This window comes from Salvia splendens, chromosome 10, assembly GCF_004379255.2.
Source record: "Salvia splendens isolate huo1 chromosome 10, SspV2, whole genome shotgun sequence".
NCBI classification, from domain to species: domain Eukaryota; kingdom Viridiplantae; phylum Streptophyta; class Magnoliopsida; order Lamiales; family Lamiaceae; genus Salvia; species Salvia splendens.
In genome coordinates this window covers 25,656,055-25,673,330 of record NC_056041.1, presented here as the reverse complement: position 1 = coordinate 25,673,330, position 17,276 = coordinate 25,656,055, and the positions used below count along the sequence as shown (strand labels likewise).

The window sequence follows — 17,276 nt, the reverse complement described above, 5'->3', positions numbered from 1 at the left end:
TCTTGTCTGGTTTGGGGGTTGTGCGACGGTTGTTGGTGGCGACGAGGTTCTGCCCCTGTCGGGGTGTCGCTTGTTGGGGTGGGAATCGCACGTTTCGGGCTCCAAATCCGAGTCCTACGCTGTTCGTTGCGCCGGTTGGTTCAGGGTTCGCTGCCGGCATGATCTTCAGCCGGGTAGCTTCCCTTTTGATCCACCCGTATGCGACGTCCACTGGTAGCGCCGGGATCTCTTTAAGGATGTCTCTCCTGGTTCCCTCAAATTGAGGGTTCAGTCCGGCCAAGAATTTGTATAATCGTCTGGTGTTGATGATGGTTCGGTATTCACCGATTCCCTTGTCGCAACAAGTGATTGTCTTGGTTTGGCATCGATCAATTTCGATCTACACTCCGTGCAGGGTCCTCCAGTAGGTTTCCAGATCCATATCTCCTTGGACAATACGGCTGGCCTTGTCCTCCAAATCGTATATCATATACGAATCCGATGTATTCTGATACGTTACCGCTAAGCTATCCCAGATTGCCTTTGCACTTTGGTGATGTGCAAAGTCAGCCACGATCTCGATCTCCATGTTGTCCACAATCCAGGAGAAGACCACTAAATCGGTCTCCTCCCATTCCAGATATTCCTTGTCCGTTGGTTTCGGTGGTTCTGGCACTCCGGTGATGTGCCGTAGTGCTCGCCTACTCCCGATGGCAACTCGCATAAGTCGAGCCCACAATGGATAATTCCTTCCATTTAGCTTGAATGCTACCACAACATTCTTGCTGGCTTTAATCTTCAGATCATCGTATTTGACATCCTTCTCTTCTGTCATTTTCAGGTTCCGGTGGTGGTCCTCCGCCTTCTGGCCGAGAAACGGTATTCGGCTATGATGAAATTATATTCTGAGCCACTGCTCTGATACCATGTTGAAAGGGAATTTCATATTCATTGATATTTTGGTATATCTACAATGACGATAGTAGCATGCCTAAATAGGAGAGGTAATATTTACATATGGTAAGATCTTCTATGATTTACCCTAGCTATAAATCTGGAACAAATAATTCTAATTAATTCCACAATCTTCGTGTATCTTCCTTGATTTTAGCTTGATTCTTCCAAAAACTTACTTGATCAGCATTGTAATAACCATGTACCGTCATTGCGCTATCATTTGACATATCATGAACTGGGACCTCACGATCCCCTTTCCTATCTGATTCATCATCACTCGTAGATCTTCTCCTCCAAAATTTGGGTATTAAACGAGTTACCCCTCTGTTCTCTACTGACACCTCTTCACTGTTTATTCGTTCAAAACGAACAGCACTTACTTTTCTAGCATTACCTGCTAGTATCTGCATCAATCATATGATCTTACATTAGTAATTAACGAAACTCTGCACTAATTTCAAGAATAAAATAAATATTATCTACAAGTCATTAAGAAAAGTTTATTTCTAGGGTAGCTTCGAGTTCCAGTACTCCCTCCGTCCCCAAAGAGTATGAACTATTTCTTTTTTCATTCGTCCGTAAAGAGTATGAACTTTATAATTTTGAAAAATTCAAACAATGTGGACCCCACTTATACTACCCCTACACGTCATTTTATTTACAACTTATACCTGTACCATTAACACTTATACCATTATAATAATGTGGACCCCACTCTCCGCTAACATTATTTCCACTCCCCTTTCTCCCTCTCTTTCTTACTTTTCCTCTTATTTATTAAAATCCGTGCCGAACCCAAAGTTCATACTCTTTGGGGACGGAGGGAGTAATATTTATGGTTTCAGATAATGCACAATGCAGAGAGTTACATTTGTTAACACTAAGGACTCGTTCACTAAGCCTGTTTTGGGCTGGGCAGAATTAAAACAAACACAGAATTGATAAGGCCTGGCCCACTTGCATCAGATTATACACTGATGTTCACCTTTTCATATATGGGTTCCGTTTTGACAGTAACAGTAATTCCGAATTAGTTAATTGGCCGTCCATTCACACCGAATTTCCCAAATTCACCCCAACCGCATTCTCAATTTTCACCACCCCGACCATTATGAACAAACCGCTGCTTTTCTGTTCGGTGGATTCATTTTTTTCATAGCAAGGAGTCGTCCTCCCATTCGAAATTACACACCGCACGCAGTAGACTGGAGCTTCAACTCGGGGTAATCTCTCCCCACCCCATTCGATTTTGGGTAAAATCATCACCAAAGTGCAATTGCGTGCTCCGTCGTATCCTATTACATCGAACATGCCTCACATTTGATGCATCCCTTATGGAGTTCCTCGCAAAGCTGCACTCGTGGAATAATTTTCGGTTGCCGTTAATTTCGGCTACAATCGGCTATGATTTTGACACTTGAGAGGCAAGCCATAATGTGTTTTATACGATTTGCACGGTGGAAGGCCTCGCGCTTGCGCAACGTTATGGAGTGTACAACATCCTAGGTGGTACTTCTCAGCGCCTAGAGGTGGTATCGGGAATGCCGTGGGCTACACATATCTGATGTGCCCTGATGCTAATCGGCTAGAAACACAATGGATCTTGAAAATTGCGGTTTAAGCTCTATGTCATGGCTTCTGTAATTGTTGGCATATACCGGCCTTCTATGTGTATAGTGCGTATTAATGTGCATACATCGTGCTGCGGCAGCATGTGGTTGCTTCGAATGCATACTACTCAGCATGTAAAAATGTGAGTGTATGTTGCTACATCTATAACACAGCAGCTGCCATCATCAAGTGCATACATAAACATCACCTAATATGCATATTTTTAGTTCATAAACAGAGCACCAACAGTCGAGGGACGACTCCGTACATCAAACCAAAACACAGTGCTCTACCTATTACAATACTATGGATTTTTGTCCACCTTCCAAAACGCAGGTCCGGCAAAATGAGATGCAATTCCATGGCATTGCTATATATTCTAGCATAGCAGAGTTTAGGACCTAGTCATCACTATATGACTTGGTTAGAAGTTGGGACGCCTGATATTGTGTGGCCACCAACGGAGAGGTGAGTTACCAGCCTCCCATCCGGGCCAATGTCTATGAAATACATGCCCATGTTATTGGTCGACTCCTGATTAATTGGAGGTGCGACATCTGCCGGAAATAGTTTACGGCGAACCGTTTGAGGGGGGACAATACCTGGCGAGTTCACCTCTACTTCGAATCCACTCACCTCGTAACAGCTCGGTTCATCAGTAGGGATCTCCTCGGTGCAGTCAGAAAGCACTATCACATAAACTTCTCTTTCCTTCTTGACGTCGTCCATTCCGTACAAGCATGCCAACTGCGGGAAGTGGGGATCATCTCGGTGGTAGTACGCTGCCGCAAATGGAGTTTTCTACACAAGTATCATTGATCAGGAGTTGCACGCACACTGTATAAAACATAAAGGAGCATACTTACCTTCAGAATTTCCTCTCATATCTCATCAGGCGCACGCACAAACTTAGCCTCCACGTCATACGATGCGCCTTTGTAACCCACAACCGCCTTGAAGGTGGTGTACCTCTGCTTCAGGAAGTTGAGCCGTTGTTTGATGTCCACCTCGGTCAGCAGAATGTTGGTTTTAGTCTTCACTGCGTGCTGCGCCGTCAGTATGAACGAAGATGGAAACTCATCAAACTTCCATTGGGTCTCCCTTTTCAGCTTGATGATCATGTTTAGTACAATCTCATCGATCTCCAAGGTCCAGTTGCCGTAGTACAGATACACAGCTTGTTGAGGAATAAGCATGGTGTTAGTGATGGAAGGAATAGAATGCAAGTAGTGTGACTACTCGTGGTGTGAGGCTGCTATTAAATAGAGGTTGCACATTCATTAGTTTGAAAGACTGGTATCTACTTCCCTACATCAATTCACTGGCCACATACTCATTTCATCTCACTGTTCTTGGGCCGTTGGAATGAGTATTTATCGCAGCTCGCTCACCACCAAAAAATGCCCCAAGCAGCTTATTTGTTTCCCCATTTATGAGACGATGAGTAGGTGGGATTATTTCCTCATTTATCTGCTTATTTGACTTGTATACATCTATCTGAAGTAGGGTATTAGCCTACTTACATAATGTGAGTATTAGAGGCTAGATTTGACGTATATCCACCTCCTTTTGCGGAATAGATATAAAAAAGGAAAGGAGACAACTCAATTTATAAATGGAACTTATTGAAAGCTCATCTAATTTCATTGATTACTTTAATTTATGGGAATACATTCACCGCACGTATTTGAGGGGTCCCACTTCTATTGCAAACAGCCAACATTGACCATTTACACGCATCAAACTTTCATCTCCCGCGCATCCGCAATAAATTGCATTCAAATGTAAGCAAACCTCAGTTTCACACCACTTCAAATAGAGGTAGGAAAAACATGAAGGACATCTCAATTCGGAGTGCTCTCAGGCTGCAGTACGAGGTAAGTAGAAATATTTACGATCGAGCTTGTCAGGCTGTGTAGAGTTGGAACAGCATTTTCACACTGGGTATTGTTATCGTCGCTCTACTTGTGATTGATATTGACCTTGCAAAAACCGCCAGGCTGAAAATTTTCGCTCTATGCAAGCCCAATTGTAGTTCAGCCGTTTATTTTGGTTTATTCTGTTTTTAGTTTAGTCTTTGCTTTGATTATGTGGTTGTGTGATGGAATTATGTATTGTTCCCGACTCGGTTTTTGAATATATGTAATTTAAGTGCATGATTGAACTCTTTTTCATAATTGTGTTCTTCATTTGTGTTAACTCAAATGAAGGGAAAGGAATATGAGAATGCCTTCTTCAATAATGTGTGTTCATTTCTGATTTGGTTGAATTTGTGCCTTTTGAATTAGGTATCATGGCTGATCCCACACGCCGTAGTGGAGTTCGGTCGCTAGAAATGCCATCCCATGGTTTGTCACTCGCCACCTCTACTCTTCCCCTAATGGTGGGGTATTGTATTCAGCAGTTTGACATTGTTCTCATCGTTTATGTGCCTGGACAGAAAACACAGACACTCAGCCATGGAAATTTCGAAAAGGTGATCGAACCCGGAGGATATGGAGTGCCCGAGAAGAGGAGATATTGGCTGCATCAATGGGAGGCAATCGTCCAGCTACACGAGCCTGGCAAAAATACTAGGCCGGAGTGGCGTGGGATTCAATTCGGATGGGCAATATATGATTGAATGCGATGACGATCAGTGGGAGACAATCGTCCAGGTATTGAAGATGTTTATTTGGGTGCTTAGATCTCTCAGTTTCGACCAATAGATCAGCACAAAAATCGCAACACCCTGGTATTTGTTGCTTCTATTCTGATGTCATCGTGTAACTGTGTAGGCTGATAAGGATGCGAAGTTCATGCGGGGCAAGTCATGGCCGTTATGGGAAACATGGAAGGCCATTTTTGGAAAGGATCGTGCTAGCGGTGCAGGGGTAGAACAGGTTGATGATGCGGTGAATCGTCTGCGTGGAAATGGCCCAAGTGGTAGCGAGGTCAATGAGAACGAGTTCCCAGGCTTTGAGGACCATGATTCCGACAACGTGGTTCATCTATCACAGGCGTCGGGATTTGAAGGCTACAGCTCCGGTAACAATGGCAAACAAACTTCCATCAACAAGTCCGGCGGGAGTCAGAAGCGCAAACACGATGGAGCCGATGCAGCACTTATGGAATTCCTCTCAAATCTGCATACTGAGACAAACGTTCGGCTCGAGGTGATTTCATCGAGAATGGGCTATGAATTCAATCTTGGAAAGGCTAAGCAAGATGTTTTCGACAAGCTGGAAACTGTGCAAGGCCTCACGCTCGATCAACGGTACGAACTGTGCAACATCTTAAGCGACAAGCCGCAACGGCTTGAGGTATTCATGGGAATGAGAGCTAGCGCTCGTCTTGGATAGCTGTTGAAGCTTATCGAGGAGAATCAGAAAGTAATGTGAAAGGAGATTAATGTGAATGAGAGCTAGCGCTCGTCTTGGATAGCTCGTCTTGAACTGCTGCCTTTCTCGCTTGGGCCAAACTGATGCATAGCGTGCATTAGATCGAAAACACATATTTTGGATGTAGCTAGTGTGTATTAGGATATGAACCTTTGTTGACTATGTGCTCTATCGAGCAGTTTGTACAGCTCATATTGTATGAAGTGATGCGTATGCTATACTTAAGTGTTTCTCACACTGTTACTCTTGTTTTGAATGCACACTAGTCCACACAGCAATGGTGCAAATAAGTGCTGAAATAATTCAACACCCCGAAGCAAAACCCATCCTCCAAAAAGCCCGGCCGGGCGTTTTGCCCTAGCAAAATCGCCCGTCCGCGCGTTTCGTTCTGAATTGCGCAGCTTTAGTAAATCAGTCATAACTTCCTCATCCAGGTTCCGATTGAGGCATGCAAGATACCCACGCGAAGCTCTTTCGACGATGAAAACAATGATGGTTTGAGGGGTGGATTTGGATTTTATCTTCATAGTGAAATTCCAGTTTGAATCAGACCTCTGAATCCGGCTTGACTCCTTGCCATCTCTCCACCTTATTCTCGGACCCCAATCAACCCATGGCCCGTGATGTCTTGGTGATTTATGATGTTGAATATCTAGATTCACATCATAACCGCTGCCTCCATGTATAAAATGGATAATGGAATTAAATCGTAAGTATTGCTATTGCACTGATTCATAAAGCATTTATTTAATGGACTTGGTTTAAAAATATATTGCAAGCCTCAAAACAAGCAAGAGAAATAAAAGACACTCTAATTGGTCATCTACTGGAATCACTTAAACATGCCCGTCCATGCCCGCGGAATCATCTACTGATGCTATTACGCACAAAAACAACATGTAATCTGGCAAAATATAAAAGGATCACGAGAAGGGCTGATATATACTGGCGTAAATAACAAAAAAGTGCTATCATATGCTGAATAAGATGCAGTTCACAGAAGCATGCCTATAATTATTCCCACTACTACCAACACGACGGCCATGAACCCAAGCTGCATTAGGGTCTTCAAATCGTTCGGTGTTGAAGCGCGGCAGCAATGGCCACCGCCTTTATATTCACCAGCACTGCAGTTGGCATAAGATCTCTGTTCTTCAGTCATAACTGGTTTTCCCTGTCCTTCTACGCCACTTTTCCCTCCCTGTCCCAGCCCCCGGACAGCCTCGTCGTACCACTGAAATGATCCAACATGGGTGAGTTTGTCGGGACATTTGAAGTAGTAGCGTCCTGCATTGGTAGTCGTTTTCCCCGCACGGCGCAACTCCATCTTCCCCCTGCCACATCTGCATTCGGGTATGCCGACGCCCATTACAATCTGTTAATACATTACATTGGAAAAAGTCAATGTGGAGTACAATTGGACTTGGAATATGCGCATGGCAACACATTACTATAACAGAATGCAGTGCTATTTAAATTGTTTCAAATACAAAGTTGGTCACAACGTCTGGGTGGATCTAATAACATGATAGCAACAAACTCTATCTATTGTTCCACATGGTCATTGCGATGGAGTCTCTAAACTGAGTCCATTTTGGAGTTGGGTCTACATAGTCTATGTAGTCAGGCTGTGTACAATCTTGAGCCGGGGCGATTGCGGAGCTCTCTCCATCAACCGATGCCTCAAAGGGGTCATTGTTCATCTCGAGGCAAATAAAATTATGGAGAAGGAAACACGCCATGATTAACCTGATTTGTGTTTGAATTGGGTAAAAAGACGCACTATGTAATATCCCCCAACGCATCTTCAAAACCGCAAAGGCTCTCTCGATTACATTCCTAGCCTTGCTGTGCCTCATGTTGAACAATTCCTTCGGATTTTGTGGCTGTGCATTCCCTATGCCCCATTCCTTGAGGTGGTATCGAACCCCTTTGTACGGCGTCAAAAACCCGTTGCTATTGGCGTAGTCGTTGTCACATAAATAGTAACAGCCTAAAACGGTCCACAGAGTAATGAGATTGCTACGTAGTTAAACCCAATACCTGAAAACCCGACCAAAATAATATCCAACGCCCTCAGAAAAACGATAGACCAGGCTGCATACCCTGTGGAACTCTTAGGCCGTTGGGGCGCGCCACAGCATCCCTGAGTACGCGAGAGTCACCGGCGGACCCTTCCCAACTAGGTAGGAAATAAACAAACTGCATATTGCGATCGCAAAGAGCCAAGGTGTTCGTTGCAATAGTCCCCTTTCGCGTGCGATAACGCTGTTTGCCACTGTTGCTAACCAGTACGTTGATGTGTGTATCGTCGAGTGTACCGAGACAGCCCTACAAGAACAACCGTTTACAAGCATTTACAGAAACCGAGATTGAAACAAGTTAGACATTGCTGGAGGAAAGATTAAATACCTTGAACCATTTCCATCTGTGATCAATGCAATCATCCGGCACGGGTGTAGGCTCCGACAATAACACTCTGTGGAGACTCAAAACAGCCCCCAAAACCTTGTTCATGTAGTGGGACACTATCGAACAGGACCTAAAAAAACTGAAACGACAACACGGTTTTTATTGTGATGCGCTAAGACGCCCAAAAAAATCACCACATGTTCTTCAATGCCTATGCATTTCCTTGGTCTCAAGCCTCCCTGCTCAGTGAGGATGCAACACAACTTCTCAAATGTGTTGCGATCCATTCTTAAGTTTGCTATACAGTCAACATCAGTGACATTAATGAGTCGTTCCAAGTGTATCAATTGCTGAGGAACCTTACTTATCAAGCTGTATTGCCTCGCATGTTCAATGATCCTACGCCTAGTACGGTTTGTGTGGGCTCTGATGTAACGATGTACGAGAATGGTGCGCTCTACCCGGTATAATAGCATGATGTCTTCAAGCATCATCAGTAATCTCGCGGAATTATCTGGAGTTCTCATCGTGGCTATGGCGCAATGGTAGTGTAAAATGTTTGGTAGGCTGATCACCAAATAAGTACCTGACTACTCTTTCTATATGATACATATGCACACATTCAAAAAAAATTACGGGCAAAACAGAAGAACAGAGGGAATGGTGGAATTAAATTCAAAATTATATGAAACTCAAAGGTGCATATTATGACGGGCTAGATAATCAAAGCACCCCACAGAAATTAATTTAGCACAACAAAGCACACAGTTTTCATTACAAATTCAAGATCAATTGCAACATAAATGGGCAGAAATAAATCAAATTTCTGGAGAAATCCTCCACACCGAACGCGTCCTAATTGCCTTAAAAGGGTGAATTAGATAGGTACACCTAGCCTTCTTCATATATCATAATAAGTATGTATGGTACTTCAAAACATGAAGGTTGGGCATTTTACTATTTATAAGTTGATACAATTCCACTGATCTAGTTTTTACCGCTTATAATATTAATAGGGGGAGTAAATGGAAAATTAAACAAACCTCAAGCTTAAATAATTGAGTTTTCTCATTTTCTTCTTGCCGGTCGGATAGTTAACATGGTCCTCTTGATTTTCTCTCTCAAGGACTACTTGTATTGTCTCACCTGTTCTCGGGATATATCCGAATGCCTCGCAGACAAAACCTGAAATGGTTTCATATTGATGACCCTGCACCAGAGGGAAACAATGTCAACAAAAATAACACTGAATTGCAACTTTACAGAGTTCTGGATTTGCAAATAGACAAGTATTACTCAACTGTTTCCCATCTTAGAAAGAAGATGTGCTAATAATGTCTCTCGAACATTTAATAACTAATCATTAGTATATGCAAACTGCTACTACCAACCATTCTTCAAACATGTAATGTTAATTGTATGCAAGCTGCTATTCGTCATAACTCATCAAAAAGAAGATTTCTATTTTACCTCCAATTGGACCAATCACATTTGAACCTCAAGTTTTCATAACATAGGAACATAATAACCGGAAGAAGAGTATGCATCGTAATTAAAGTTTTGAGAAAAGATTAGTGTGCCGTGATTATCATTAAATCAGAAAGCACTGTTTGAAACTAAAGAAAACATGCGCAAATTGAGAGTACCTCTGGCATTTTAATGTGAAGTTCTTCAGAGAGCTGATCTATTGATGTATTGGCATCCACATCATATATGCCTTCAGCACGCATGACAACATAGCCAGTTGTAACCCCCGTACTTTTTAAGTACTAAATTAATATATGTCATGAAATAATTAATAAAATTTAAGTCCAAATGTTTATATAAAATGGCTTTGGGCCACAACAATTAAAAGTCTAACCAATAAAAAATTATACAAGTGTGGGCATTACAACTAATTGAGCCCAACCCCATTTAATTAATTTAGAAGCCCAAATCTCTCCAAACAAATGGGAGCAAGCAAAGAAACTCTCCTTCCTTCATGGTCGACGGTTCTTCACCAAGAGACCCTCCAATTTCCACTCCTTCACCTTCCCTCTTCCACCATCAATTCTCCCCCCAAGAGTCACACAAATTATTATTTTAGCCCTTCAATCTCTTCCTCACATTACACTACACCAAAGAAAAAAAAAGAGAGAGTGAGAGAGAGACGAAGAGAGAGCCGAGAGAGAGCAAGAGGAGGAAATTCCCACCATTCTTGTCCATCCACCACCAAGTCCAACCATTCTTGAGGTATAATCCCTTTCCCAAAGCATGAAATTTTAGTAGCTAAATTTCATACGCTTGATTTCATAGATCCACTCTCATAAACAAATCAAACAATTTAACAACAAAGAACTAATCGAATATCGCCGTACTTGATCGAACACGCGAAAGAACTTAACTTTGTGATAAAAACGTATCCTGCGGGTTGAATCGGGGTTGTTCGGAGTGGTTCCGGGGAGGGGGAAGCTGCCGGCAGCGGCGGACAGCGACGGACAGCCTCGCCCCAACGGCTCCCGGCGGCGGCAGCAGCAGCCTGACCCGGCGGCTGAGAGGCGGCGACAAGCAGCAGCAGCAGTGTCGCTTGCACCGCAGCGGCGGCATTTCGTCTTCCCGACGAGCAGCAGCAGCAGTCGAGGCGATTCGGCGCAGAATTTCGGTTCAAGAGCAGACCGGGGGTAGCGGTGACTGCTCAGTAGCGGCGATGGCTGCTCGGAACAGCGACAACAGCGACGGAGGAACGATGTCGGAGATTTTAGAACTCCCTATTTGGGCGAGGGAGAAGAGAGAAAGAAGAAGATAGAGGGAGGGAGAGAGAAACGTGAGGTTAAGGAAAAATGGACTTGGGCCTCTTGTGTTTTCTTTGATTGGGCCATTTTAATTTATTGGGAGGCTATTGTTTTTAAAGTTGGGCCTTTTTAACTATATGGGGCTTATAATTTTAATTGGAAGTAAGAGGTGAGGTAAATAATTAAGTCTTGGGCCGATGATTTAATCGTAAAGAATGATTTAATTTAATCGTGAGAAATTTTAATGAATTTCTAGAATATTTCAAATATGAATAATTTATCCCAAGTCCGAAATAATATGATTTCGAAGAGAAATAATTGCGATAATTTAATTATGCGCTTAAATAATTTTTGGAAGTTTATATCGACGTCGTGGAAAAATGCGAGGAGCCAACGGAGGAAAGAATTGGTGTAAGCGGCTGACCGGCGTCGCACGCGACGCCTTGGGCGGCCGCCGAATAATTAAAAATGCACGAAAAACCAAGAAAATGAAATAAAAGACGTTAATTAGAGTGCATGCATTCTAAATATCCTCGTTATTAAGATTGATGGGTACTTTATGTATTTTCCGAAAAGGTGGTTCGCACGGCCGCTAAAGACGGAACGAGAAGCTACTTAAGGAAAACTCTAAGCTTTTGAGGTGGGCTCTATTACTTAGACTCTTTTATTGCAATGATATGTAAATGGAGAGATAAGGGTGGTTTAAATGTTATGTCATTCCGTATTTTATGTTTTGAATTGCCTATCTGATTGTCTACTAGGATAATGTCCTACTAGACTTTGATGGTTAACGAATTCGGGTCTGACTAGGGAGTGAGTCCCTACTCAGACTAGTGCACTGATTGGGATCGTGTCGGTCCAGTGATCGAGTTTGTGGCCACATTCTCGCTTCACATGATGGTTCAGATATGGTACACGAAAGGTGATGATGATTATGATGGGCTGCACAGCCATGTTTTACGATGTAAATGATTTTAGTGTTTCTCGGTATTTTTTTTAAAGTAAAACCCGAGTTTCACTCAACGGTGGCTTGACATAACTTTATTGATGAAATGTATTTTGGTCATGAGTTCACTGAGTGCATCAAGTACTCAGCCCCTGCATATGTTTTCCCTATGTGCAGGTTGAGCGTGGACGGGAGACGGAGGATGTTGAGCATTGGACCGAGACCATATTCAATAAACGTTTCGGTTGCTATTGTGTCTTCATACATAGTAGTAGCCAACTCTCAAATGCTTCCGCTATGCCAAGTTTTAAAACTCTGATGTTTCTGTATTCTGTTGGACTATTTTCATATGAACTTGATACTTCGTGATTTCAACTATTAGCTGGTAATAAAGTTTCACCTTTTGATCTACATGTCGTACCCCTTGATTGTTTTCCCCTTTCTTCCTCGCTTCTTTATCCCTCCCCTAGTCGCGATCAACCGTGTTTTCTATCCTTAGAAAATGCGGTCGTGACACCAGTCTTTTTCTGGATTTCCTCCTGTCATAGCAAGTAAACAATAAAATTTGTTAAGGAAAACTAACGCTAGTTAGAATGTAACTTATATAATTGAATGAGATCTTTAAATGCAAGCGAAAATAGTCCTGGATGAGCAATAACAATACATTTGAATGCCTCCATCTATAATTATTCTCGGTCATCAGTTTAACCACCGTGTGCAAGGAATTCACATTTTGATCAGCAATCAAATTACAATATTTCTAGGCCATGACAAAACTTTTTATCAAGAAGAATATTCTAAAGGGCAATGGAAAACAGTCAAGAAGAAATAAGAGTCACCATCAATCACTAGAAATCCTTCAATCCAAAGGTATCGTCGCCTGGTTGATTAGAGCTGTCATCAAAATACCTCCTTGCTTCATTTCTGGATTTGTATCGGGTATTCTTCCCAACAGATCTCGACACTTGCTGGGCCAATCAGCATACCAACAGGAGAATCACGGCCAGTGAAAACATGACCATCTGCTCGCAAACCCAACATGTTTTGAACATCCTGTAATGTCACTTTAGCCTCTCCAACTGGTAGGTGGAAAGTGTGAGTCTCTGGCCTCCAGCACTCAATCAAGGTAGCGATAAGCTCGTTATCGATCTTCATCGGCTTCTTACACTCCAGCACACCGCTGAACCCAAATACGTCAAGCCAATGCCTCACATTGTCATGCAATTCCACCTCTCAAGCCTTAGTTTTCGTCCGGCGAACTCTAAAACTATGCTTTGTGCCATCTACCAACAATGTATTCGAAATGTGTGCTTATGTTGACAATAGAGCACTGATGGATCCTCAGGTCCATAAAATAACTGTTTTCCAGTACTTGAAGATGTCATCTACTTCAACATATTCACAAAACAAGAATTATAAAATTATCTATTTCATGGGGCTAGAAATAAATGTAAAAGGTAAACACATTAAGACAGGCAAATAGCAAATTCAATTCCATAATTCAACAAATTCACTAATCTGTTTTAATCAATATAATTAAACATTGCAAAAATTACTCAATCTAATCAACCCAATAATGGTTAAATACAAGCTTCATTTCAACCCACATTCTCATCTTCCCCCGATAACAAACAAAATCACAACACCAAGCATCACAAAAATATCAAAAACCATATAAAAGAATGAATTTCACCAATACAATCCATTAAAAATAACAAAACAACAAAGCATAGACCTGAATTGAACAATTTAGTTATAAACCCTAACTCACGAATTTGGGAAAAACCTATACAAAACATGCAACAAACAACGAATAAGGGAGAAATGTTTAAAGATTGAAGAAAACTTACCGATATATTGCCAGGAAATGGAAGAAATCACCAGAAATTGGAAGAAAATCGCGCTGCCTCTTCTTGAAGACTCTCGCGCAGAATGATTTTCTGCTACTGGAACTGGTTATTATGTTTGAAACAGAGACGCATGACCCTTATGCTTTTAGGCAAAGATGCATGAGGGTCATGCGTCTTTAAATAAAAATTTTTTAAAAATATATGAACGCATAAATGTAATGCGTCTTTCCGTAAAACAGATGATGCTCATGCGTTTCATTAACAGACGACGCATGAATATCATGCGTCGCTCACAAACTGGGATGTTAAAAAAATGACAGTAATAAGATGGAATGGCTAATGTGTCTTAGAACACAAAAAGAATTAACTCTAAAGGTTAGCAAGTGATCCAAACTAACAAGGAATGCAAATTGTCAAATTTGGTTTTGAAATTGGTGAGTGATTTTTGAAATTTTAATAGTCATTTACTTTTGTAATATTGTGATTTTCAGTAGTGGACTTCTTGTATAATTTTATATCATGAACTCTTGTGGTCAAACACAAAGTTACAATATAAGATCCGTGATTAATTTTTGTTTGAAGTTGTTAGACGATCCTCAAAGGTACATTAAAACCTAAAATGATATAGGTAATTAGCTCTAATAGTACTCCAAAACCAATCCAATTTTCGGTTTTTGGGCAAAAAAATACTCATCTTTTGGCTTAAACTAAACCCAAACCCAAAAGTTTTTCAAGTTTTGTGAGTTAAAAAAGCATAATATAGAAAATATTCTTTTAAGTTTGAGTTTAGTGAAAATGGTTAGAGTAAAATCATATATGATGTGACATTTACACTAAAATGAGTTTGAGTTTTGTGTAAATGGTTGGAGATGCTCTTACCTATGGATGGAAGCAAACTGACTGGATGGAAAAAAATGACGTTGACGTATGATAATGGAAGTGCTAGAAAAGATTACCGAAGAAGATGAAGGTCACTCATATAATAGAGGCGGAAAGAAAAAGTTGTGGAAGAAGATAACTTGAACCTATTAGAGCATATATAAGAGAAGATGGAGGGGAATTCTTTAACGTAATTAAATTTATTTTTTTCATTATTTCTTGATTAAAGGTCTATTGTTGATTGATTCTTAAGTGATGGAATCATGGAACGCTAATTGTTTAGCACGGATAGTCTACAATCATTTATAATATTTTAATTTTCACTTTCAATAATATTGATATCATTTGGGTAATTATACGGTGCCAATTGGAAGATTTAAATTAATTGTATTAACACTCGTGATATATACGTGGGACATAAGAGTTTCAAATAATGAACACAGAATATAATAAAAATATAAAAAATAATAATTCAAAGCATCATGTAGATTTAAAAAAAACATAAATGTCTCACTCTAAATGAAGAATTTACTACTCCACTCCCTAATGAATGAAACATTTATGCAATTTTAATTTATAATCTAAGTGGGGTAAAAATAATAAAATTAATAACCAAAAAATATGTGTGACTAATGATCAAAAAGTATGAGTTAATTAGAATAAGATATACAAATAAAGAAAATATGTGTGACTATACAAATCTATCGGGTCGGGTCGGATGGGAAATTTACACAATTAAGTAAAGTTCATGACTTTTCATGCAACATTTAAAGTTCACGAGAAAAACTAACTTATTGTGAAAGTTCATGATTTTTCAGGCAATTTGCCCTTAGTTTTATAATAAAATGTGAGTTGGAATATGTTAGTGGAATATAGGGTCCACTAACATCTAGGAATTAGATAGAAACCATCTTCAAGAGGAACAAATCTCACAAGTATTTAATTTCAGCAAAAACTAAGGAATAAAATGGGAAAATGGGTATTTATTGTTTAGGCTCAAATCCCAAGAAAAAGGCCCATAAAATCTAGGCAGTGTCACTCTGCCCGGCCGAGTGAAAGTCTCTGGAGTCCGGCTTCCTTCCGTGCACTAACCGACCGGGTGGACGATATAACCAAAAGTCACCCGGCTGGGTGGAACGCTCTGCCTTCTTCCCTGTCGGCAGTGTACACTTCTCTCATGTCTCATTCTTTATTAGTGCATCTATTTCTTTCTTCATGGCCTCTCTCCAATGTTTGTGTCTTGAGGCCTCCTCAAATGACTGTGGTATCTCCTCTTCTTCATATAGGGCAGCTTCAAACGCACGGGCCATTTCAGAAAGTTGTCCTTGAGCTATGTTCGCCACTGCATATCTGGCCTTTCTCCCTTTCCAGTCTGGAGAGTTTCTCCGTGGTGGTACCCCTCGTGTACTTCTGGGTGGTAATTCATATGGTTGCACTGTATCTTAGTCTCCACTACTGGTTTGTGTGTCATCTCCACCGTCCCTGTCATCATTAGTACTTTCTAACCATATATTATCCAGATCAGAATTGTTTACCTCTGGATTCAAAGAAGGGGTTGGCGGTTGAGCAATGGCACCTAACTCCTCGTCCTGTTCAATGGGATTCGACTGCCCGGCGGTACCACTACTTTCCTCTGTTAGACCAACGTCTATGACAGGGCTTGGCTTAGGATCATCTTCTCCCCCTGACTGGTTTCTCCCCTGGTAAGGCATAGGTGTAGGGAGCCAATTTAGTAGGTCACTAGTAGGATTATTTTCCGGTTGAATCTCCCCCTGACTACTAGATTGGCTATAGAAGTATTCTCCTTCCACAAAGTCACAATTCATTGTCATGTGCATACGGCTTGTAGCCAGATCATAGCACCTATAACCTTTTTGATTTTTTCCATACCCTAAGAAAACACATTTGAGGGCACAAGGAGAAAACTTAGTACTCTCATGTTTAGGAATATGGACGAAGACTGAGCAGCCGAAAACTCTAGGTTCAAGTGACAGTGAAGATGGTAATTCAAAATGTTTGGAGAAAGTATCTAGGGGAGTTTTGAATTGTAGGATTCCAGTAGGTAGGCGGTTCATGAGATAGACAACAGTGGCTACGGCTTCTGGCCAGAAAGTTTTAGGTATTTTTGACTCGATTAAGAGGGCTCTGGTGACTTCAAGGATGTATCTATTTTTCCGTTCTGCTACCCCATTTTGTTCTGGAGTATACGCACAAGAAGTTTGGTGGACTAAACCCCTTTCTCGAAAAAAGTCTTGCATTATCCCATTCACAAACTCTCCCCCATTATCTGACCTAAGGATTTGGATGTTCTGATTGTATTGGGTTTGGATAAGTGTATAGAAATCTGTGAATTTTTCAAAAACTTCGGACTTATTTTTCAAAAAATAAACCCACGTCATACGAGAATAATCATCCACAAACAACACAAAATAACGAAATCCTTGACCCCCAGTAACAGGTGCATGGCCCCACACATCAGAGTGAATCAACG

The 17,276-nt window shown here is 41.1% G+C and overlaps 2 protein-coding genes across 8 annotated transcripts; one reads left to right on the top strand and one right to left on the bottom strand.

The window, feature by feature from the left end:
• Nucleotides 1–4,371: 4,371 nt before the first annotated feature.
• On the top strand, nt 4,372–6,153 carry LOC121751092. Of its 2 annotated transcripts, XM_042145809.1 has the most exons (4): nt 4,372–4,424; nt 4,836–4,895; nt 4,988–5,204; nt 5,325–6,153. In XM_042145809.1, the coding sequence occupies exons 3-4, from the start codon at nt 5,043–5,045 to the stop codon at nt 5,886–5,888; spliced, it is 726 nt and encodes a 241-aa protein (XP_042001743.1). In that variant the 5' UTR covers nt 4,372–4,424; nt 4,836–4,895; nt 4,988–5,042; the 3' UTR covers nt 5,889–6,153. The 2 variants fall into 2 exon arrangements, with proteins under 2 accessions (XP_042001743.1, XP_042001742.1); XM_042145808.1 differs by lacking the exon at nt 4,372–4,424 and having other exon boundaries at nt 4,743–4,895.
• A 572-nt stretch (nt 6,154–6,725) lies between these two features.
• Nucleotides 6,726–11,158, bottom strand: LOC121753029 (DUF21 domain-containing protein At1g55930, chloroplastic-like). Of its 6 annotated transcripts, none has more exons than XM_042148167.1 (5): nt 9,986–11,152; nt 8,340–9,549; nt 8,033–8,258; nt 7,711–7,920; nt 6,726–7,302 (listed from the first exon to the last, which is right to left on the bottom strand). In XM_042148167.1, the coding sequence occupies exons 2-5, from the start codon at nt 8,442–8,444 to the stop codon at nt 7,082–7,084; spliced, it is 762 nt and encodes a 253-aa protein (XP_042004101.1). In that variant the 5' UTR covers nt 8,445–9,549; nt 9,986–11,152; the 3' UTR covers nt 6,726–7,081. The 6 variants fall into 6 exon arrangements, 5 of the variants coding, with proteins under 5 accessions (XP_042004101.1, XP_042004102.1, XP_042004100.1 ...); XM_042148166.1 differs by lacking the exon at nt 6,726–7,302 and having other exon boundaries at nt 7,375–7,920; nt 8,340–8,602; nt 8,704–9,549; nt 9,986–11,147; XM_042148165.1 differs by lacking the exon at nt 6,726–7,302 and having other exon boundaries at nt 7,375–7,920; nt 9,986–10,451; nt 10,532–11,147.
• Nucleotides 11,159–17,276: the final 6,118 nt, after the last annotated feature.